This window comes from Staurois parvus, unplaced genomic scaffold (assembly GCF_062004578.1).
Source record: "Staurois parvus isolate SC_StPar_1 unplaced genomic scaffold, SC_StPar_1.0 ptg000607l, whole genome shotgun sequence".
Lineage (NCBI taxonomy): Eukaryota > Metazoa > Chordata > Amphibia > Anura > Ranidae > Staurois > Staurois parvus.
The window spans coordinates 1,789,011-1,813,238 of NW_028318403.1; the positions used below are offsets into that span (position 1 = coordinate 1,789,011).

A 24,228-nucleotide genomic window follows, 5' to 3' on the forward strand; every position below is an offset into this window, starting at 1 on the left:
ATGGAAAATGCTTTGCATGCACTTCTGATGATGAAAAAAGGCTCTGGACAGCATCTGGATATGAAACAGTTAAAAAACGCTTCTAAACGCAAATGCTTATAAACAAGCGTTTGGCATTTGAAATGCCAGTAAAATGTAATCCTGAACGCAAGTTTGGTGCGTTCAAAAAAAACCCACTGTAAACTCAACTGCCTGTAAATGACATAGTGTACATGGACACATAGGAAAACATTAGGGAGAGTTCAGGGGCTGCTGAAAAAAATGCTGAACAGCTCCTGAACGTCCGTTTAGGAGCTACAGTGTACATGGAGCCCTTAAAGTTCTGACCGCCCACAGGCTGCCCTTTGCTGAGTGATATGCCGGTAGCCTCAGTAATGCCCCGTACACACGACAAGAAAAATTTTTCAGAACCACTGATCGCACGATTTTCTCTTCGTTGATGAGCAGGATGTTTTAACCGATAATGATATTGTGAACGAAAAAATCCAGTTAAACAACAGTGAAAAATGTTGTCGTTTTACATACGAACGATCGATTTTCTTTGTGGTGGTATGACGGTTGTACGAAAAAAATCTATCAAGCGCTATCACGCTTGATAGATTTTTGAGCGGAAACAGAAGATGACTTGAATGTTTATGTCCAAGGAATCGTCATAACCACGAACGAAAAATCCAAATGTTAAAAGTAGATTGGCCTAATGAGATAATGAAACCAGAATTCTGCATATTATATTTTATGTATCACTATTTATGTATATAGATCATGGAATAAATGATATTATACTCATTGCTGGTAATTGTTGTGTATATCGCTCGTTCTGGCCGGAAGGGCGTGGCTACAAGGTCACATGCACACCGCATCACTTCCACTTGTACGGAAGACGTCAACACTACGTATTGCCCGACGAACACTTTTTTTAGATTGGTTAATGTGGTCCACGATTTCGACAAACGAATGAACGCCTCTCAGTCGTCGGATGACTGATCGGTCGATTTTGTAATTGTGTATTCCCACCTTTAGGCTGTAGCCAAGCAGTAACTAATCAATCAGTGAGATGTCCACAGCACAGGGACCCTGGCAGGTGCACAGGCTCAGCACTCCTGGAAAGGGAACAGGTATAGTCAGACCACAGTATTCAAACAGCCATAGAGCATATGTATATGGCTAAAAACCTTTATTGCGACCATCATAATGACAATAAAGATTCTCATAAGCACAGTGAGATGCCTATGATGATCGTCATCATCATGATGGGCACAGCAAAGATGGTTAGGTCCATATGTACAAAGTATGCTGTATGGCTTTGCATTGTGGCGTAACAAAAAATGTCAATGTGCGTGTTACTGTGGGATTTAAGGGACTAAAGCAGGCAATAAGGAGGTGATACAACACCTCCGCACCGCTTGTCAAATGCTCTTTGAAGAGTGATCTAGAATGTGAAACACTCTTCAGCAATCTGAATGAGATCCACAGTTGGATTGCTCTTCAGAGAGCATTTGGTGGGTGGTGAGGAGGCATCGTATCACCTCCTCACTGCCTGCTATAACCCCTTGATCCTTGTACTAGTGCACACAATTCCAGGGCACTGGCAAAGCAGCCCCATTCACTTAAATGTTCAGGCTCTGTCAGGTAGGTTGTACAGGGGCTCCATGATTTTTAACAGTAGCCCTACTAACAGACGTGCCTACATGAAAGCCCCCCCACTGCTCCCACCCCACTTCCTCAGTCTGACTCTCCTTCCCCTGATTTTCTGAGGTCTCAGCTAGGTGGTCTCCTTGGCACCCTAGAGTCGCTCTTCAAAATCTTCTCCATCCCACCCATTCAGAAGTGTGAACTCTCCATAGGACTGAATGGAGATCGCCCCCCTCCCCAAAAAGGAGCATTCAAACATAAGCGTGAAAGCAGTTACACTTTAAAGACCAGTCACTGAAGCTAAAATTTGCATACAAACACAGACTTATCACCCCTACACCCCCTCTCCCTGTCTGTTCAGAAATTCAGATGTAGAGAAGAGTCTGAAAGGTAAGAACATTTACTTGTAAAACAAATGTTTTTTTTTGTTTTTTTGAGTTTTTTTTTTTGTTTTTTACAAACAAGATAGATAGATATCATTAGTATAAAAATGTGAAAATAAAATTGACCCACAACCATTATAATCTCTCTTCAACTACAGTGCCTTGAAAAAGCATTCATAACCCTTGAAATTTTCCACATTTTGTCATGTTACAGTCATGGCCCAGTCAAAATCCAGACCTAAATCCAATTGAGAGTTTGTGGCAAGACTTGAAAATTGTTGTTCACATACACTCTCCATCCAATCTGACAAAGCTTGAGCTATTTTGTAAAGAATGGCCAAAATTGTCACTCTCTCTAGATGTGCAAAGTTGGTAAAGACATCCCCAAAAAGACTTGCAGCTGTAATTGCAGCGAAAGGTGGTCCTAGAAAGTATTGACTCAGGGGGGCTGAATACAAATGCACGCCACACTTTTCACATATTTGTAAAAAATTTTGAAAACCATTTATCATTTTCCTTCCACTTCACAACTATGTGCCACTTTGTGTTGGTCTATCAGATAAAATCCCAATAAAATCCATTTACGTTCTTGATTGTAACATGACAAAATGTGGAAAATTCCAAGGGGTATGAATACTTTTTCAAGGCACTGTATTTCTCCACAGGAGGTATACTGTTACTGAAATAATTATAATCTAAAATGTAAATTGATACATTATAACTATTAGAAAGGAGCAAAGAAACATTCGGGCAGAGAGAGAAATAGAGACAGAGAACATAATGTGGCTTTCAAACACAGCAGTATGCAATAGGAGACAACAGCGGGAGAGTGGAATGCACACGGACACGCTCTACTGAACAGGGGGAGACATGTATGGCTGTCTTACTTGGTGTTGTCCGAGTCAATGGTATGAAAGAGCTTCTCCAGTTCCTCCTCGTTAAGGGTGCCATCGGAGAAAAAAGCCTGAAATTCCTCCAGGGACAATTTCCCATCATCTGCAAGAAAGAGACGGCTTCAGAACACCAGTCTACCAGTGGGGAGATTTACTAGAAAACTCAAGAACACCATCAAATGTACAGAATCCCATACTTTCCTATGACAGCAAAATATATTTAAAGGCTAAGTTCACATTTCTTTTCCAGAAAGTAGCCTATGCAGTCACGGGTACCAAGTTGAAATTAAAAAAACTGTAAAATGTTAATTCATTTTATTGTCCTAGCTGTAGGCCATGTGAGCCCCCAGGAAGCCTGGCCAAAAAGAGCACAGATAGGTATCCCCATGTCCTGGCTTTTTGCTAGGAAGTGAAAACTGTTTGTTTTCACTCCTGTAATGCTGTTGGCGAGTGTCTTATGGTTTTCATTAACTAACAACAAGGTAGGGTATGGGGACTGCTAACTAACAGTTCTATGTCCAGGCTTACAGGGGTCTCATATGGCTAACAGGTATGACCATAAAACTAATGAACATTTTAGAAAGCTGCACAGTTTTTTAACATTTACTGAGGAACTTCGACTACATAGACTAGTTTCTGCTGTGTGTTTGATAACGTTGGATTGCTAGAATTGAAAGCTGGTTCCGATGGACCTACAGTAAAGTGATTTTACCGTTAAAGAAGCATATCCGTGGTTGAACTAAAGTGTAAGTGGACCCTGTTCTAGTCCTAGGCTACAAAGATAGCAACAAAGAAAGAACTTGCCAGACATTGCATTCTTGAATGTGAACTAAGGAGAGCCTGGTAAAAACGTTCATCTCACTTGAAGAACTTTTTGTAACATTTAATGGTTAAGAGCATCAAATACAGCCAACGCATTTCAGGAAAAAAATACTCCCCCTTCTTCAGGGCTTGAGCATTCAATGTTAATACAATCACTATAGAATATACTAGAGGACTTGTGTTAAGGCCTGATGAAGACTAACGTCTCCTGATGGCAATAAAGGCAGCCGGCTGAGTTTCTGGAAAAAGCGAACTTAGCCGTTAAGTATCTGGTAATTCAAAAACCAACAAGCAGACTAAAGCACGATACCAGAAAACATGCACACCCTTTGACAAGGGCCAAATTGTAATGGCTAGAAGATTGGGTCACAGCAACTCTAAAACTGCAGCTTTTGTGGGATGTTCCTGGTCTGCATTGGTCAGAATCTACCAAAGAGTCCAAGGAGGGAAAACTGGGACACTGGCGACATGGTCATGGGTGGTCAACACTCATTGATGCACATAGGGAAATAAGGCTGGCCCATGTAGTCAAAGCCAATAGAAGAGCTACTGTAGCCCAAATTGATGGTCCTGATAGAATGTTGTCAGAAAACACAGTGCATCACAGTTTGTCATGTATGGGGCTGCACAGCCACAGATCAGTCAGGGTGCCCATGGTGACCAATGTCCTCAGCTAAAAGTGCCTACAATAGGCACATGAGCATCAGAACTGGAAGAAGGTCCCTTTTGAGGTATTCATTTGGCATCCAATTTCTCTAGATCTCAGTCCAATCGAGTATCTGTGGAATGTGCTAAAAAAAAGTCCAATCCATGGAAGCCTCACTTTGCAACATACAAGACCTAAAGGATCTGTTACTTATGGTTTACAGTGTACCTTCAGAGGTCTAGTGGAGCCCATGCCTTGATGGGTCAGAGCTGTTCTGGCAACAAAAGGGAGAGCTACTCAATATTAAATGGGTGGTCATAATGTTATAGCTGATCAGTGTAAATCAAAATACAAAACTTTTTTTTTCTAGACAAAGCAGGGAATAGTTAATTCCTTTCTCCTTTTTTTTTATCATTAGTGTCCTATTCAGTAGATAACTCTCTACTTCCTGTCTTGAAGACAAAACAGAAAGTGATAGGTAATTTCAAAAGTAAGGTAAGTCTCTACTTAGTTGTTACTGGAACAAATGTCCCCAATAGGAGATTTCCCCTCACTTCCTATTATGGTGGCAACCCAATACTGTACAGAATTTCCCTTTTTTTTATGTCCAAGAAACAATGGTCACCAGAGCAAACAGAGTGAATTTCCTCAGTGGAGAAACAGCAAAATAAAAATCCTAACAGGGGTGTCAACCCTTCCCTACTCTACCCAAATCTAAAAAAAGTCTTCCCTTTAGATATAATTTAGGTTAGACAATAAATTAGTTAAACATCCAACTTTCTGCATTAATCAGTGGTTAACACAGTACAAGCCTCTACTACTTACGATTGTGAGTCAAATAACCCAACCCATCCACAACTCTGCTTCAAGCTACATCAGTAGCCTTGTCTCAAAATATCACCAAAACCATCCTCTTCATTCTTCCCAACAAATCCTGTTCTCCAACCCCCTCATCACCTACTCCCATGCTCTTCTCCAGGACTTCTCCAGAGCCTCTCCCTTCCTCCAGGCCTCCCTACCCCAATCCATCCAACTATCTCCTACTCTGTTCTCCTACTCTTGAAAGCTAATCTCTTTCTACCTAAGAAATTACTCTATTAACCTATCCCCTACAGTTATCACCTTTTGTATCAGTTACTTCTAAATTTAGATTGTAAGTCTTCACAAGCAGGGCTCTTCTAACTCACTTGCGTTGAATTGTACTGTGACTCTACTGTCTCCCTTTATTTTGTGAAGTGCTGCGCAAATTGTTGGAAAACAGTAATAATAATTCAGCTATGGGAAGGCTTAGTGAAAAAAAAACCTGTACCTACTATTTTATTATTACTTATGTGACCATCAGTGTGGAAGGCCCTGTATGACTGGCAGTTTCTATCAACGTACAGTGATTCCAGGAGCCAATTACTGTCACTGCGGCTATCTAGATTTTGTTAGATTGCTGTGACCCGGGAGAGGAATCAAAACAGGCTTACAATAGTCTTTATGCACATGAATTTGTAAGAGGAATGGGATAAAATGCTGTGGTTCGGTAACTCAAAGTAACAAATCTAGAGGGTCACCAGGAGAGCTAGGCAAATAGTATTTTAGAACAAGAATTCAATCCCCCTCATCTAAGCACTTAAATAAAACTAAGAGGAAAAACAGCTCATACTTCAAAAGTGGAGACTGGAAGATTAAAAATGTATGCAAAATAAATGTTAAAGGAATTATTTTTGAGCAGATAGTATGGGTTACTGCATGTTAGCTTCTAATGGAACTGGAATGCATAAAGTCAACATTGCACACAATATAAACTGAGCAATGTATCTAACATAACCTTGGTACAGTGCTCAAAGTTTCCAAAAAGAATATCATTCAAAAATCAAGAAGTCTTTGAGTTTCTTTTATGCAGCAAGTTTAAAGACCTAAAACTGCTGAATTCCAAATGCAGTTGAAGCAGATAAATCTAAGGGCTAGACACAACACCATCTGTACATCTCTAAAGAAACCATTCTGTTTTTGACCAAGAAAAGGAGTTACAAATATCTTAGCAGACAATATTTAAAAAGAATTACACCACAACATTCTGCCAATCCATAGAATATGGATGACTGCTATTGCATAAGCAATCAACCTCACCTTGCATGTTACATTTTGCCGGCTGAATCAATAAAATGTTACCCTACATACATATATACACACCGGCCACTATATTAGGTACACTGTTCAATTGCTTGGTAACACAAACTGCTAATCAGCCAATCACATGGCAGCAACTCAATGCATTAGGTAGACGTGGTGAAGGCAACTTTCTGAAGTTCAAACTGAGCATCAGAATGGGGAAGAAAGGGGATTTAGGTGACTTTGAATGTGACATGGTTGTTGGTGCCTGACGGGCTGGTCTGAGTATTTCAAAAACTGATCTACTGGGATTTTCAAGCACAACCATCTCTAGGGTTTACAGAGAATGGTCCGAAAAAGAGAAGATATCCAGTGAGTGGCAGTTGTGTGGACGAAAATGCCTTGTTGATGTCTGAAGTGAAAGAAGAATGGGCAGACTGGTTCGAGATGATAGAAAGGCAACAGTAAATCATGTCAATATGGACCAAAATATTTGAGCAATGTTTCCAACACCTTGTTGAATCTATGCAATGAAGAAGTAAATCAGTTCTGAATGCAAAAGGGGGTCCAACCCGTTACTAGCAAAGTGTACCTAATAAAGTGGCCGGTGAGTGTATTTTGGTTCCTCCAATATCTTCCAAAGTACATCAGCTTCACTGTGAATCTTATTATTTTCTATATAAAATAAAATTTGTATTATAAACCTTCCAGTTTTTGACTATAAGCCATAGTTTTACATATTGTATAATACATTTACAGTCCTACTGAATGGTGAGTCTTTTAAAAAGTATTTTAAAAACTCACATTTTAGCTGCTTTGCTTCTACTATTTTCATTCATCTACAGATTTTAGCTCTTCTGCACATTTAGCATTCAGTAAAATTGGCCAAACTTTAGAACAGACCACAAAAAGCAATTGTGTGTGCTAAGAAATGCCAGTCAACGAGACACCTGTTTGTAGTTTAGAATGAGCAGATTAACAGATGAGAAAGTTTAATTGCTTTGTGACCAAGCAAGGAGAAGTGCTGATGTATCAATTTTTGATTCGCCTTAAATTTTTCCTTGTAGATCTAAATGATGTGGAGAATCACGCCATTCTGAAACGCAGCGCATGAATAATGAATAGTACGGTTCTCCGCAAACTGGACAAATCCTTATTCATATTCAGGAGAATCAGAAAATTTGCAGTTTGCTGATTTGCCTAGTTTTTAAACAGATTCGCTCACCTCTATTTGCTGTGGATACCTTCACGTCATCATATTCTGCATGATCAGTAAAGGGTTTCGTTTCCAAAAAGAGTAGACTAGGATAGGCAAGGGGTAATTGTATTACTGTACATAATGTTACATTTAGTGCAAGTATCACCATGAGTGCTTTAATACATGAAAAAATTGATTACTCCCAATCTCATGTAGATTTCTGTCTTGCTGTCTAAATAAAAGGGAGAAAAACTGTTTCTGCTGCAAATTACTTTACAATTGATCACAACTGTTTTCTTTTAATTTAAAAATCATTAAATTGATTTTCTAAAGGCAAACAGACTGTGCACACTGCAACGGCATTTGCTCCAGAGCTTAGTAAATGAGGCAAGCTCTGCTGACTTCCATCAACCAATCATGTGCAAGCAAAAAAAGTTTTTTTTTCCCTTCCATGTAATTGCGTATCCCTCATTTCCTAAGCTCTGGAGCAAATGCCCTTACAGAATGCAACAGCACTGGCAAAGTGCACAGTTCATTTGCCTTTAGCAAATCAACCCCCCTATTTCAAAGTGTTCTACAGCTTACAACTCTACAGTCTAGTCAGGAGTAACTTAAATGCTCTAAATAAGCACAGGTTTTCAAGAGCAATGGGGATGTGCAACACACTGTAGTCCATAGTAGCCATCCCTCTTTCCATTTACAGGTGCAGATTAGTCTTGAGATTTCATTGGTTGATGAGAGTTGGCATTTTGTACATCCTCACTCATTACTAAATCAAATATGCTCAAAAGTATTACAGAAACAAAAATCTCGAAAACCAAACTCAAAACTTCAAATGAGGTTAAAATAAAGCTACATGTACAGAAATATGGGCTGCCATTGTTGATCTCCTTATAATGCTGGTTACCTGGTTCTCTGACTTATATTTTCTCAAACACTGACCCAGAATAAGCATGCAGATCAGGAAAGTCATAACTCTTAACCTGTATAAATGTTCTAGGCCAATAGCTAAGATGGTGCTAATCCCTTTGCACTGAATCAGCATGATGGCTAGAAACCTAGGCATCAACCTAGGGTGCTCCTTCTGTACAATCATCCTTTAACTCCAATGCCTTCCTTCCTAGTACTAGTCCTGCTGCAATGGCGTATGCCAGGCACATTACAACACAAAGACTTCAAAAGATTCCCCAATCATATTAACAATTTTCAAACAATGAACAGTCTACAAACCCTTTAGGGTACACCTCTAGGTTTAGCATGAATAGCCCATATCCCACTCATGTTCATACCTGTCTTCAGCTGGGATAGAAAAACTTGCAGCATCCTATAAGCCATTTTAGAAAGAGATGAACTTTGCCTCAGTCAATAAGCACTGCAAATAAATCACCCTCCTTGGTGGAATAAAAAATGCACAGCGCCACTTGTTTGCTTTAAATAATTCACAATTCTCATTTAGGAATCTCCTTGAAGACCGGGAATCCCGCAGAGAGTAATTAACAATGTACACAAAAAGAGTGCCCTGTTTTATTTAATTGGATACACAAACCTGTTTAATCTAGAAAGAAAGGTCACGATAAATTGTTATCATAAAGAGACCTAAACAGGTTTACTTTAAAGATAGAGAGATGCAGGGTCACTAAAACATTGATCTACTCTTGGAAGTCCTAAAATGAATGTAAGGCATTCATTTTTTTCTGTGTCTTAGTGTTTGAGTATCTAAAACATACAGTAGAAGAAAATCCACTTCAATTAAAATATCTAAATTCACACAAGATACAGTACACATTTAGAACTTGACTTTAAATGACAGGACATGCTTCTCCGCCTTGGGCTTTAATTTTAGGTCTGAAGACTCTGGAAGATTTTACTTTATATTGTGCAGCCTTCTTAAAGCCTTGAAATAACTGTTTGACCTGCTTTGCCCATGGTTCAAATGAACCTAAAGAGGGCATGCTGTGTCTGCAAGAACTGCCGGTCAAACATAGCCTCTGAACTGTCTTCTACACTACTCTACTGACTTCAATAGGAATTTGCTGACCTGTGTAACATGCTTTCCCAATGCATGTCAAATGCAGTAAGAACATGTCCATCTACATTGGTTCCTTGTAGGAATCAAAAGCTTTATTGAACATTATAGGCACAACAAGTACCTGTAGCACCTTGACGTGTTTTGGACTCATGAGTTTAATCATAAGATCTGCTTTAACACCTTGATTCACTGACTCAAAACAAGCACATAGTACAGCAATGCTCCCATTAGATTATATGTGTGCTTCATATATTTTAAGTATATTATTTACCTGTAAAACATCTTGTTTAGACATTCAAAAACCCTGGGCACCACCATCTTGGATATGATGTCACTTAGTAGAACCCTAGGGTTTCTTTAGAGGTTGCTAAGGGTTCCTTGACTCTTTTGTAATAGAGACACTAATGTAAAGATAATTTTTACCTGTAAAACATCTTGTTTAGACATTCAAAAAACCTGAGCACCACCATCTTGGATATGATGTCACTTAGTAGAACCCTAGGGTTTCTTTAGAGGTTGCTAAGGGTTCCTTGACTCTTTTGTAATAGAGCCACTAATGTAAAGATAATTTTTACCTGTAAAACATCTTGTTTAGACATTCAAAAAACCTGAGCACCACCATCTTGGATATGATGTCACTTAGTAGAACCCTAGCTTTTCTTTAGAGGTTGCTAAGGGTTCCTTGACTCTTTTGTAATAGAGCCACAAATGTAAAGATAATTTTTTCCTCCAAATGTCTGCTAATATAAGGTCCCTTGTAATAGTAATGTAAATGTAAGAGACCCTCCTCTGCTGACTGCCAACGTAAGCCCTTCTCCACTGATCATCAATGTAGGAGACATTTCTTCATTTTTCAACAATGTAAAGAAGAGACGTGTTTACTGATAAATAATGTAAAGGACATTATTCAACAACTGTCCACCAACGTTAGGGGATCCCTTGCCACACTGACCATAAATGTAATAGGCCCTCTCTGGTAACCACCATGGTAAGGGGCCTTTGTTCATTGACGATCAAGTTAGGAGACATTTCTCCACTGATCAGCAATGAAAAGGAGGACCTTCTTTACCGATCAATAATGTAAAGGACATTATTGAACTTTCCATCAGTGTGAGGGGTCCTTTGACCCACTTACAAATGTAATAGTCCCTTTTTGCTAGGCACCAATTTAAAGGGGCGCTTCTCCACTGTCCATCAATGTAGAGACACTTCTCCACTGACCTTGAATGTAAGTGGGCATTTCCTGATCATTCTCATGTACCATTAGCTGTAGATATAATCATTTTAGCAGGGATTCCCTCAGACCTAAAAATTATTAAGTAAAAATATTTGAAAAAGGCTTTTCTATAGTACTCCCCTTTGAACCTCCCCCAGCAACTACATAAAAGGTTATGTAAGAAGGTGAGGGAGAGGCAGAGGAGCTGGGTCAGCAGAGAGAATAATTAGGCACTCTCCGAAGACAAAGGGTGCCATGAACTGCAAAGAAAGAGGAGGCTGTACTAGGAAACCTTTGAAGCAGTCAGATTTGCTAGCAAGTTCAGAGGCAAATTGCAAGTAAATATTTAAAAAGTAATTCCATTTTTGCTGAGAAAAAAATCCCATCTGGTGATCACTGTACATGTTACAGATTTTAAGAAACTTTGTAGCAGATTCCTACCTTTTGTGGCTCTGAAGAAAGTTGTTTATTCCATTATACTGATTACATACTGGTTCTGAATGAAAGAATTTGGTTCATTGTAATCAACTGTTGCACTCTCAGTGTTCTAATGAGAAAAACTGCAATGTATGCATCCCTTTAGAAGTATTTAACCCTTGGAGAGTATCCAACTAAAACAGAAATTCCTATTGCAGTTGGTACCTAAATTTTGACAAGACTTTTGGGAAAAACAGTCAGCCAATCAAAGAAGCGGAAATTTACATTCCTGAATGAATCCTGTCCACCCATGGTATATAGATTGCCTTCAGGTTTCCACTAATTCTTACAGGAGATTACAGCAGCTGCAAATTGAAATAGAAAGGTTGTTGTGACTTTAAGACTAGAGATATCCCGGATGAGCCCCCAGATGTAGCTCACTCCCTTAGGAGCATTCAATTACAACATAGCTTGTGTAGCATTGTATATGCCAGCCATTCTCAACCAGGGTTCCAAGGAACCATAGAGTGACTTCAGATCATGCGAGGGTTTTTTTGAGCTGACTGAATTGTACCTGCATAGTTTCAGGGCTATTGCCACTTGGCAAAACCAGCAGCATGACACCAGTTATTATCCTTTTAGCTGTCTGTAAAGCTAGCATCCTGACCACCACTGTAAGGGTTGCATTTTTCTACTGACCACCAATGAAAGGGCCATCTTTTCCATTGACCCCCAATGAATTGGTGTTAGTAAGGGTTCCCACAGACATGAAAATTATTTTTGGAGTTCCTCTATGGTAAAAAAAAAGTTTAAAAAAAGTTTGAGAAATGCTGATATTGGTTATATTACTATTTTATTTATATATATTTTTTTTTCCATTTTTTTTTTTTTTGCATAAAAGTGGATGTAAGATGTAAGTAGATGTTAACCTTCGTTTTATCTTTCTGTGCTTTTCACATGAATTGGTAAAGTCCATGATGGGATCTCTTTAGGTACTTCTGAATTTAGTCTTCACACATTTTTGGGGGCCAGTGGATAGGTAAAACACGCAGGACACTAATAAAGCTTCATATCTGCTGCTCCTTTTTGGATGCCGAGAAGACTCCAATAAAGAAGCAGAAAATTTCAATATCAAGTCTGCTGACTCAGTTCGAGATAAACTGACATTTATTTTTTTGTTCCTCTCCAGTCAGCAATTTATGTGATTCACATTGGTTGCATAATGAATTAATCAAGCCACAGGATTTCAAGCATTTTTCAATAATTTATGGTTGTGTACAGCGTGCCCCTCACTCTTCATTCTCCTGGAGGTAGCAGCTGTCTCGATCTTGGCTTACACACCAATGTTTACCACATTTTTCACTTTACTGCTGTTTTGCACAAGGACAAATACTTTTTAAACCAATTTATTTCAGCCATTCATGGGGAAAAATTATCAGTGTGTTGCAAGCATCTTGGGGACAAAAATAAATAGCCAGGAATAAAGTAATGTTAATTCATATAGAAAATGTGTATACAATTTCTGTCCCTAAAATGGATTAGAATTTGACATCCCAGTCATCACTGGACATAAGTCCAACTACTTCAACTAAAAAGGGCTTTGTGTGACATAGTAGCCGATAGTTTGGTGCCGAAAACAAGTAAAAAAATAAGTAATCCACCTAGATAGCCTTTTTCCCAATCTGTCATGAGATAAATACAGCAGCTATCATTGCTGATCTCCTTCTGGAAATACTAGTCACCTGGCTGTAATGATGACCCACTGAAATTTTATCTGCTTGTATTTTCCTTCCTGGTTGCTCTTTTCCCCTTTTCAGCATGTTATTGATTTTTTTTTTAAATAAAACCTTTCTGGTTTTATTACATATCTTTTTTAGACCCAGTGATGTCTTTAATGGCTCCCTGTGCTTTTCTATGCAATGCAGGCAGACCGTGGCTGGTAGGAGGGGCCACAAGGCTGCTGTGCATATCTTCCTAAAAAAATCACAACCCCTTGCCTCAGTACTCCTCTAAAAGTGAAATTAAAGTCAGTGTTTTTTTTTAAATAACAAACATGTTCTACTCACCTGCTCTGTGCAGTGGTTTTGCACAGAGCAGCTCCTATCCTCCTCTTCTCAGGTCCCACGCCGGGGCTCCTAGCCCCTCTCTTCTGCCTAGTGCCCCCAGAGCAAGCAGCTTGCTATGGGGGCACCCAAGCAGGCTCGCTTCCGATTCACACACAGAGCCGTGGCTCGGCCCCACCCCCTCTGTCTCCTCATTGGCTCACTGGCTTTCATTGGCAGCAGCAGGAGCTCGAATATACTTAAAGATTTTGTTTGCTTTTAACTTTCAGTTTGGAATGAAAGTAATTTATGCAATCGAAAACCACATACACTTAGAAATGTTGCTCGAGAAATAATTTCTCTCCTGCTCCTTTGAATTTTCTCATCACTGTGGTCAAAAACTAACATTGATTTGACCCCTCTTACAATTAGAAAATAGAATGAATGTTCTTTTAATGAAAAAATGTTGAATTAAATTCTACTAGTAAAGAGCCAGCTTAGGGGCTGTCAAAGGCCAATAAGAGAGCCCAACTATGCCCATCCTCAATAATTTGGCTTGGGCTGATTTCAATATTTTAATTTTAGAGCCTTACCAAATCAGCAAGATCGTTTAACAACTGCTAAACTATATTTAGAAGTATATTTTTTAATATCCATTTATATTTATCCTTCAGGTATTGTTATATCTCCGGAAGTTTCTCTGATTACATCAAAGTCCCAAAAATATATGTTTGAAGTCTGCTATACCATATGGGTAGGATTTTTCTTACTGACAACTCCCTTACCCTTTTTTTGTCCTTTTCTTTTATACTTAAGTATATATGCTATATGTATTTTGGATTTAGTAAGGCCTTAAGGGATATATTTTATTTATTTCTTAGGATTGGCATCTGTGGGCCCCAGTGGTTACTACATGCCCCCTTCCCTCCTGGGTGGGATTGGGGTCTGGGCTTTTCATATCTGGTTAGGTGGGTGATGACATTCGCAAATGTTTTTAATCCATGTGGCTTTACCTCTACGTGTACTACTGTCTACCTGTAAGTAACAGATATATATCTGGAATGTGCAAATGTGTAAATATATACAATATACATACTTTTGTACATATTGCTTAATATTTGCTTATTATATCATAAAGATGTGATATCCCGCAAACCCCTGAAAAAAGCTTTGCATATCTCTGAAACACGTTGGGTGAATGGAGACACATCATAAAGCTGATAGTATCTATTGACAGTTTTGGTATTTTGTGACACCTTATGTTGTAAGCCGTATTTATGGTTTTAAGATACCTGATTTTGTCTTACAATAAAACTGTTTTCAAAAGTTTTTTAAAAAAGGTGCAGTAATAGTGCCTTGAAAGTCCTGTTGGGGAAATAGTCTTTTTAACTATGCCCACACTTTCCACCCAGCTTTTCAAGTCATAGAAGCCACACTACTGCTTCTATGAATGAAGGACCTAACAATCATCAACCCGTCCTCCATTTTTGGATTGTGTTCCATTCCTATAAGCTGTAGTATGGGTTCTGTGAATGGGGCAACTAGGCAGAAAGGGTGGGCATAGTCAGGCCCTCTTGATAACAGTCTTTGACAATCCTTCAGATGTATCAACCCCCACTGCATCAGAAGATTACTGTGCAAAGGATGTGAGGGCATCTGAGGAGGAAGATTTCTTCTAAAGGACAACATATCATACTGAAGGTAAACAACGTTCCTTGTGCTGATTGTTTTTATTTATTTTCTTTTTAGCTACACTTAGGCTTTAAGTTAATGATCAGTAAATACACTCGTATAGGCCATATTGACTAAGCAAGCTCAGTGTGGAACAGTCCTATTCGCTATTGCCTCACCAGTACCATCATCATTGGAGGAAGTGCTTAGGTTGACCACAAGGTTGGCTTTCATGCTGGAAGTAATGCATCTTATTGTGGATTACTACCTGGTCAACAAGAAGTACAAAAGAACCAGCCTGACTTCTCAGCTGCTGGTTCTGGTCAAAAGGTTGGGCTAAGTCTTCCACAAAAGTTAAAGCGGAAATCCAGGAAAAAATATTTTTACATACATATACAGGTGCTGCCGTACCATTCAATAAATTGTTGATGTTTTTGTACGTAGTTCTCTTGCCTGTGAAAAATTCAGCATTCATGCATGAAAGGTTCCTCTAACCTGCTCATATCCTGTTCAGAGAACCGGTGGCTGATATGCCCTTTTTCCCTCCAGCCACAGATCTTGTACATTCCCGATTATGGTCTATTGTAAAGTCGCTTGTTGCAGTGCGAGGACCCCGGAGTCTCAGGCTGCCCAGTCGGATCTGCCTACGGTGCTGCATAGTTAGATTGTTGAGTCGGGAGACTCCTGTTCTGTCCCATCTCCAATGACCAGTCTCCATCTCATCCATACCTGATACTGTGGGGATAATGTGTCGTATATTCACACCTCCAACATGTGAAAGTAGGAGAAGAGTGAGCAGCGATGTGCGTGGGCCGTGTCAGAGTCCTGTGAGTAGAACAATAATCATCTGCCATGCACACCGTGGTGCTGCCTACTCAAGACTCTAAATCCCAGGTCAAACATTAACAAAAAGTTGCATTGTTGATTTTTGAGATCCCTCCTACTAGAGCCAGAGAACTGAAGAAGAAGCTGTGCAAGAAATTACGTTATCGATTTTTGAAACGGTAAGTTTCATGCAAAGTATTCACGGTTCACCCTCTTGCACAATCAACCCATCACTACCGAGAAGGCTTAGCTCTATTTTTCCAAGCATATGTGGTATTTTTGGGTGATGTCCATTTAGGTGGAAGTATAGAAGGTGGAAAAGGTGCTAGACAGACAGATCTTTGACTTGCAAAAGCAGCACAGCCTGTCAAGAACACACCACCAGACTGCTGGTTGGACAATGCAGAAGAAGCAAAGTGATGAGGTCATCTCCTTCCTCCTGTCAGCAGGCTCACTGTAACCACATGCGCAATGTGCCAGGGAGCGAGGAGCCAGACACACAAGGAGGTGCAATTAAAGGAAGGTTTATTAATATAAAAATAAGACAAGAGTCTATGCAAGTCCAACAGCGGAAATCGTAGCCAAAGCCGGGGTCAAGAGTCAGGAAGAATCGTCGCCAGAGCCGGGATCAGGGGCCAGGAAGAATCGTTGCCAGAGCTGGGATCAGGAGCCAGGAAGAATGGTTGCCAGAGCCGGGGCCAGAAGCCAGGAGGAGTCTTAGCCAAAGCCGAGTCGGTATCCAGGAAAGCAATGAGTAGCTAAACAGGAGCTTGCTGTTGTGCAACAGACAGGACACTAATGCAATGGACAGCCACAAAGAGCAGACTTATATGTGATAAGCCGCCACCTCCTGGGGGAGGAGCCGCAGAGGGCTGAAAGCATAAAGGATCCCACAATGCTTTGCAGACACCTAAGATGGATGCCAGCACATGGAGCAGCACAAGGTCTGAGGAAAGGTAGGACCTTGACACAATGTAGCTAAACTTTGGCACAAAGTACTTCTCCTTTTCCCATTTTTAAAGCTGCTGTATAGGGGATTACAGGAGGCTGATATCAAGACAACGTCAAGTAACCACCCTAAATGCAATAAAAATGTAATGACTACATACCTGCATTGAGAGATTTATTATGTCTGCCTTGAATTCAAGTAAAATGAGAAAGTGAGATATAATGCAGACAATCATGGCTTCATGGTATGGTCCTGAATGAATTTCAGCTGAAGCTATCATAGTAAAAATGCCTCGGCTACTGACATTACTTCTGCAGGAATTTCATAAGGCTGGAAAATGTAACCAATGCATAATAATTCTCTGCTGACTGAGGGAGGAAGGTAAACTACAATTGTCCTATAGCATTCTTAGCAATAATTGGGAGATAACACACTTCTGCTGACTCATGGACATTAACATAAATGCAGGCAAAAAAGGGGTCTCCCTAAGGGTTCATTTACAAAAAGCTTGGATCGCTTTTCGGAAAGAGTTTGATGGGGCAGCAAGGAGGTGTTATGTTGCCTCCACACCATCTGTTTTAACCCCTAAAAACCAATACCACCATGTCACAACCATGTATTGCGCACAGCTGCAGCACAGCTCCATGTGACATAGAGGGGATCATTTTTGCTGCACCGTAATCCACAGCATCACAATTCTATAAATGTATCTATAGACCGCGCTGCCAAAAATGTGAATCAAGATTACTAAACTGTTAGCCACATGTAAAAGTGCAAAAGAAAAATAAATGAACAACACCAGAAAATACAACTAATGTCCAATGTATCAATTATGCAGGCTGTCATGTTTCACATGATGGTCATATGTCTTTAAGTGTTCTTTGTATTTTGTCTCTGCTCCTCCCTTTCCTTTGGTTTAGTTTTTGCTGTATAGATAGCCCACCCCTTTTCCAAGTAATGCATTTCAGCTTCAAGCCTCATGTCTTGAAGCAGATCATATTATGATCTTTTAACCTATCAGATGTTCATTGTTGTAAGCGTCTCTCAGTTTATGGAAGGTGTCATCAAGAATCGAGTCACTGCCTGTGTTATTCAACTAAGATTGAAGTTATCGCTATCTCATCACAACTGTAAGTTACAGAGATCACACTTTCAATGCTTTGATTGGAGAGACAGAACACAGGCCATACAAGGGTCGAATTCCAAATAAATTTTCTTATTTTCGTGCATTTTGTAATCCGATGGTGCCACCATTGATATTGAAATTCTACCAACCAAACCTTTTATTTCACCTCATGTTGCTACAGAAAAGAATTTTCATGGCCAAGAATTTGCTTCTTTCCAGGTCACAGCTCATGCTCATTTCTTTTTCGATTACAATTCTCACACGATTCTGACATTATTGATTAGAATTTTTTTTTGTTTTTCAAAAAATTTCCAACATGCCCGTTCACTCAAATTCGATGGTCGCTCGAAAATTGAGCTTAAAAAATCGGGCTAATGGTGTGAAATTCAAACTACAATTCTTAGAAAAGATTTTCAAAATGCATTTTTTTGGAATTCGACCCATGGATGACCGGCTTAAATGTCATTGAAATAATAGTTGCTTAAAAAACAAAAGGTAGGTGAACAGGTGCTGGTGCCATTAGTAACAGATAAACAGGTGACCACTTCCAAGTGCTCCAGGTGACCTTGCATGGATTTGCACTCACCACAGTGTCACCTTCTATGACTAGATAGGTCTCACTGCACTTTTTAGGTTGGACCCACTGTGTATCTTGTCACCAACTTGACCATTTCCCTTATGATTAAGTCGATGACGAAACACGTCAAGGGAAGTGACGTCAAGACGCACACGGAAACCGGAAGTTGACCGGCGGCCATTTTGGAAAAGGGCAAAGTACATCTTCAGATCTCTGGATGTTTTTCCTGGATGGCAGCAGGTTTCTACTTGGTATTTATGCGATTTTAAAGTGTTATTAATGTGAGCAGCTATATTAAAGTTTATTGGATTTTAACATTGTTGGCGGTATTACACTATTTTGTCCCTCATATCGTTTACATCTATATGGTTCCGGATATATGGGGATGCATGGAGTATCATGGTTAATGGATCTGGATAGAATGTAGATATTGTGGAGTTCTACAAGAGGGTCATCTCCCACCTGCATATATATGATATTGAAAGCATCTTTGGTTTTGATTATTGGTAAGGGTATGCATTCCTTACCACTATTAGAAGTGTCACAGTGTTAGTGTGAATATGAGCACTGAAAACTGCACTGATTTACATACACAGTGTTTTTCACTGTTTGGATTCACTATTTTTTTCTCACTTTATTCACTTTTTTTCACAAAAAAATTGTTTTGGTTTTGGTTTTATGTCACTTGAATCACTATATTTATGATATTTAAAGGATAATGCACTATGTGATTTTTTCTTTTTTTTGAGGGTATATTTCTGTGGAATATATTGGAAGAACTACAATCCTTTGGACACTTGTTTTTTCATTGCTATGAAAATTAGCCTTTATTTGGAGAACACTTTAGGGTCTGGACTTTATTTGTGTAGTTGTTAATAGAGGATTTTCATTTCTCATTTTTTATATTATTCATTTAAAGCACTTTCTGTTTATCCACTATGTATCTTGTCACCAACTTGACCATTCACATGTTCCAGGCAGCCATCTTAACCATAAGAACTGTATGTACCTGGCGTAAGTACTGGGGTTTTGCAATAGCTCTTATGGTTAAGATGTCTACCGCTGCCCTGAGACCTTGAAGCTGGCTTGCGCTCCAGGGATATAATGTATCGACTGGCGAACACCGCCTCCACAACTTCTGTCTGTAACCATAAGTGCTGTATCTACCTGGTGCAGGTCCTTAGGCACCTATACATGTGAGTGCGGTGTAATTGTAGGGTTTTATATGGTTTAATAAAACGGCTGCTTTGCACAGTTAACCTTTTCCCTGATACTGTTTTTTTCAGTGATGGTGTATTGCATTGGAAAAAATGCGTCCTAGTACATGTGAGTGGTCAAGTTGGTGACAAGATACACAGAGGATCCAACCAAAAAAAAAGCAGTTAAACCTCACAATTGCAGCATGTGTACATCCCTGGTCGCTGCCTTTGGAGCTTTGGGGGGACGGGGGGTGTAAAATGGCGACTCAACCACGTTTTTAATGCTCCCTCCCCAACCCAAGTAAACATAGCCTAACATATATGGGCAGCACAGTGGCTAAATGGTTAGCACTTCACCATGGCAGTACTAGGGTTGTTGGTTCGTATCCCAACCACAGTGCCACCTGCCTGGAGTTTGCATGTTCTCCCTGTGCCTGCGCGGGTTTCCTCTGGGGACTCTGGTTTCCTCCCACACTCCAAAGACATGCTGGTAGGCTAATTGGATCCTGTCTAAATTGGCCCTAGTATGTATATGTATGATTGTAAGTTAGGGACCTTAGATTGTACGCCACTTGAGTGTTAGGGACTGATGTGAATGTAAAATATATATGTAAAGCGCTGCGTAAATTGATGGCACTATATAAGTACGTGAAATAAATAATAAATACATATATTGATTTGGAAACAACTAATTATATCCCCCATGTGTAGCAAGCTAATTCATTTGATTACTCTTATCAGTTCATGCAGACGGACTAATTTCCAGGCATATGGACATACAGCATAAAAAATGCCTGTAGGTTTGATGACGGAAGCCCATAGGAATGAATTACAAAATATGCTGTATGTGGGTATACACATGTAAACGGCAGTACTTGTGTTTAGAGGTGGACATGTATGTACATAGCTTCCAAAATGCACAAGTTTTGCAAATAGGAAAATACACCTATAAACCTGCATTTACATGCATAAACCCCTGTATAGTACATTTCATACCTATGTGCAGAATTATACAGAGACTGGGGCCCCTGGGCTTCTCGGATACAGGCATATGTGATACTGTATGTCTGCACATACATTTGTGTGCATGTGCCCTGCAACAGGCAGAATTCTCCGTCTTGGTTCAGCCCATACAATATCAGATACATTTAAACGTGCATTTGGTGATTTCCAACCTTATGTGCCCTGATAGTTTGGTCTCCTGCTAGGTGACTCCAGCTGCGGCCCTTCCTCCCATCCCTGGTGAAAAATGGATGATGTGCTGAGCAATGTTTAAGGATATTCTTAGAATTTCATCCATAATGCTAAATTTATATTCTCAATCGGCAGAAGAAGAACAAGGCAGCTGATTATGCTGCGCTGAGAACAGGTGGGAGACCTGTCACATTCTCATTCATATTCTAAAAAAGGTTTTTGCACTTGAGATACACAAGGTTACGGATTACTCAGTTGTACTTTATTCAGAAGATTCTAAATAATTTTGTGTTTCATACATATTTTCAAGCCATTAGTTTACACTGCATTAGACAAACACACAGCTGACACATTCATTTAAGACAACACATTTTTTGTACTTTAAATCAAAGCCTAAGGACGGCCATACATACACACGGTCAATTTTCAAACAATTTTTCATTCAAAAATCAGACCAAAGAATAATCGGACAATTTTTGCTCTGTTAGTGGGGCAATGGCACCGGCTGATTTTCGTGGTTCTTCCCCATTTCGTTTACCGAGCACGCTGGAATATTCGTGAAAAACAACCAATTTTTGAAATCATTGGTGGTACCTTCGGATTACAGAACAAACAATGTTTTCGATCGAAAAATCGTTCAGAATTCGACCCACGTATGGCCTGCTCTAGGGCCGGTTTTGATAAGCTTTTGTTTGTGTCAGATCTATGGGATTGCAAAATCAGATTGATACAGCTTAGAGAGAGGATAAAGCTGAAATACAGGTATGGTTTTTATTTGCATTACTATATTAGTCCAGCTTGGACTAATGTAAGTATACACATACACTACATTGGCAAAAGTATTGGGACGCCTGCCTTTACATACACATGAACTTTAATGGCATCCCTGTCTTAGTCTGTAGGGTTCAATATTGAGTTGGCCCACCCTTTGCAGATATACAGTGGGGATCGAAAGTTTGGGCACCCCAGCTAAAAATTTGTATTAATGTGCATAAAGAAGCCAAGGAAAGATGGAAACATCTCCAAAAGGCATCAAATTACAGATTAGACATTCTTATAATATGTCAACAAAAGTTAGATTTTATTTCCATCATTTACACTTTCAAAATAACAGAAAACAAAAAAATGGCGTCTGCAAAAGTTTGGGCACCCTGCAGAATTTATAGCATGCACTGCCCCCTTTGCCAAGCTGAGACCTGCCAGTGTCATGGATTGTTCTCAATCATCGTCTGGGAAGACCAGGTGATGTCAATCTCAAAGGTTTTAAATGCCCAGACTCATCTGACCTTGCCCCAACAATCAGCACCATGGGTTCTTCTAAGCAGTTGTCTAGAAAACTGAAACTAAAAATAGTTGACGCTCACAAAGCTGGAGAAGGCTATAAGAAGATAGCAAAGCGTTTTCAGATGTCAATATCCTCTGTTCGGAATGTAATTAAGAAATGGCAGTCATCAGGAACAGTAGAAGTTAAAGCAACATCTGGAAGACCAAGAAAAATATCAGACAGAACAGCTCGCAGGATTGTGAGAAAAACAATTCAAAACCCGCATTTGACTGCACGATCCCTCCAGAAAGATCTGGCAGACACTGGAGTTGTGTTACACTATTCCACTATAAAGAGATACTTGTACAAATATGGTCTTCATGGAAGAGTCATCAGAAGAAAACCTCTTCTACGTCTTCACCACAAAAATCATCGTTTGAACTTTGCAAATGAACATATAGACAAGCCTGATGCATTTTGGAAACAAGTTCTGTAGACCGATGAGGTTAAAATTGAACTTTTTGGCCGGAATAAGCAAAGGTACGTTTGGAGAAGAAGGGGCACAGAATTTGATGAAAAGAACCTCTGTCCAACTGTTAAGTATGGGGTTGGATCAATCATGCTTTGGGGTTGTGTTGCAGCCAGTGGCACAGGGAACATCTCACGAGTAGAAGGAAAAATGGAATCAATAAAATTTCAGCAAATTTTTGGATGGTAACTTGATGCCATCTGTGAAAAAGCTGAAGTTAAACAGAGGATGGCTTCTACAAATGGACAATGATCCTAAACACACCTCGAAATCCATGGGGGATTACATCAAGAGGCGTAAACTGAAGGTTTTGCCATGGCCTTCACAATCTCCTGACCTCAACATAATTGAAAATCTATGGATAGACCTTAAAAGAGCAGTGCATGACAGACAGCCCAGAAATCTCAAAGAACTGGAAGACTTTTGTAAGGAAGAATGGGCAAAGATACCTCAAACAAAAATTGAAAGACTCTTGGCTGGCTACAAAAATCGTTTACAAGCTGTGATACTTGCCAAAGGGGGCAGTACAAGATATTAACTCTGCAGGGTGCCCAAACTTTTGCAGACGCCATTTTTTTGTTTTCTGTTATTTTGAAAGTGTAAATGATGGAAATAAAATCTAACTTTTGTTGACATATTTTAAGAATGTCTAATCTGTAATTTGATGACTTTTGGAGATTTTTCCATCTTTCCTTGGCTTCTTTATGCACATTAATACATAATTTTAGCTGGGGTGCCCAAACTTTCGATCCCCACTGTAAAAGCTTCAACTCTTCTGGGAAGGCTGTCCACAAGGTGTGGAGTGTGTCTATGGCAGTGTTTCTCAACTCCAGTCCTCATGGACCCCCAACAGGTCATGTTTTCAGGATTTCCCTCAGATGAAACAGCTGTGGTAATTACTAAGGCAGTGAAACTGATCAAATCACCTGTGCAAAATAATGGAAATCCTGAAAACATGACCTGTTGGGGGTCCATGAGGACTGGAGTTGAGAAACACTGGTCTATGGGAATGTTTGACCATTCTTCCAAAAGCGCATTTGTGAGGTCAGGCACTGATGTCGGATGAGAAGGCCTGGCCTGCAGTCTCCACTACAATTCATCCTAAAGGTGTTCTATCAGGTTGAGGCCATGACTGGGTGCAGGCCAGTCAAATTTCTTCACCACAAACTCGCTCATCCATGTCTTTATAGACTTCCTTTGTGAACTGGTGTGCAGTCATGTTGGAAGAGGAAGGGGCCATCCCCAAACTGTTCCAACAAAGTTGGGAGCATGAAATTGTGTAAAATGTCTTGCTATGCTGCCACCTTAAGAGTTCCCGTCACTGGAACTAAGGGCCAAGCCAAACCCCTGAAAAACAACCCTTAAGAGTTCCTGTCACTGGAACTAAGGGGCCAAGCCCAACCCCTGAAAAACAACCCCACACCATAATTCCCCCTCCACCAAACTTTACACTTGGCACAATGCAGTCAGGCAAGTACCGTTCTCCTGGTAACCACCAAATGCAGACACGTCCATC

General features: G+C 39.9%; 1 protein-coding gene across 3 annotated transcripts in view; it reads right to left on the reverse strand.

Annotated features, from left to right (window-relative positions):
• Window positions 1-24,228, reverse strand: part of NECAB2 (N-terminal EF-hand calcium binding protein 2) — a 355,097-nt gene that overhangs the window by 213,636 nt on the left and 117,233 nt on the right. For all 3 annotated transcript variants that reach the window (XR_016315375.1, XM_089692863.1, XM_089692862.1), the window contains exon 3: window positions 2,903-3,011. Coding sequence is in view for 2 of the 3 variants with exons in the window: in XM_089692863.1 (XP_089548989.1) it covers window positions 2,903-3,011 (109 nt within the window). In the remaining variant the exon portion in view is untranslated. The remainder of the gene's footprint in view (window positions 1-2,902; window positions 3,012-24,228) is intronic.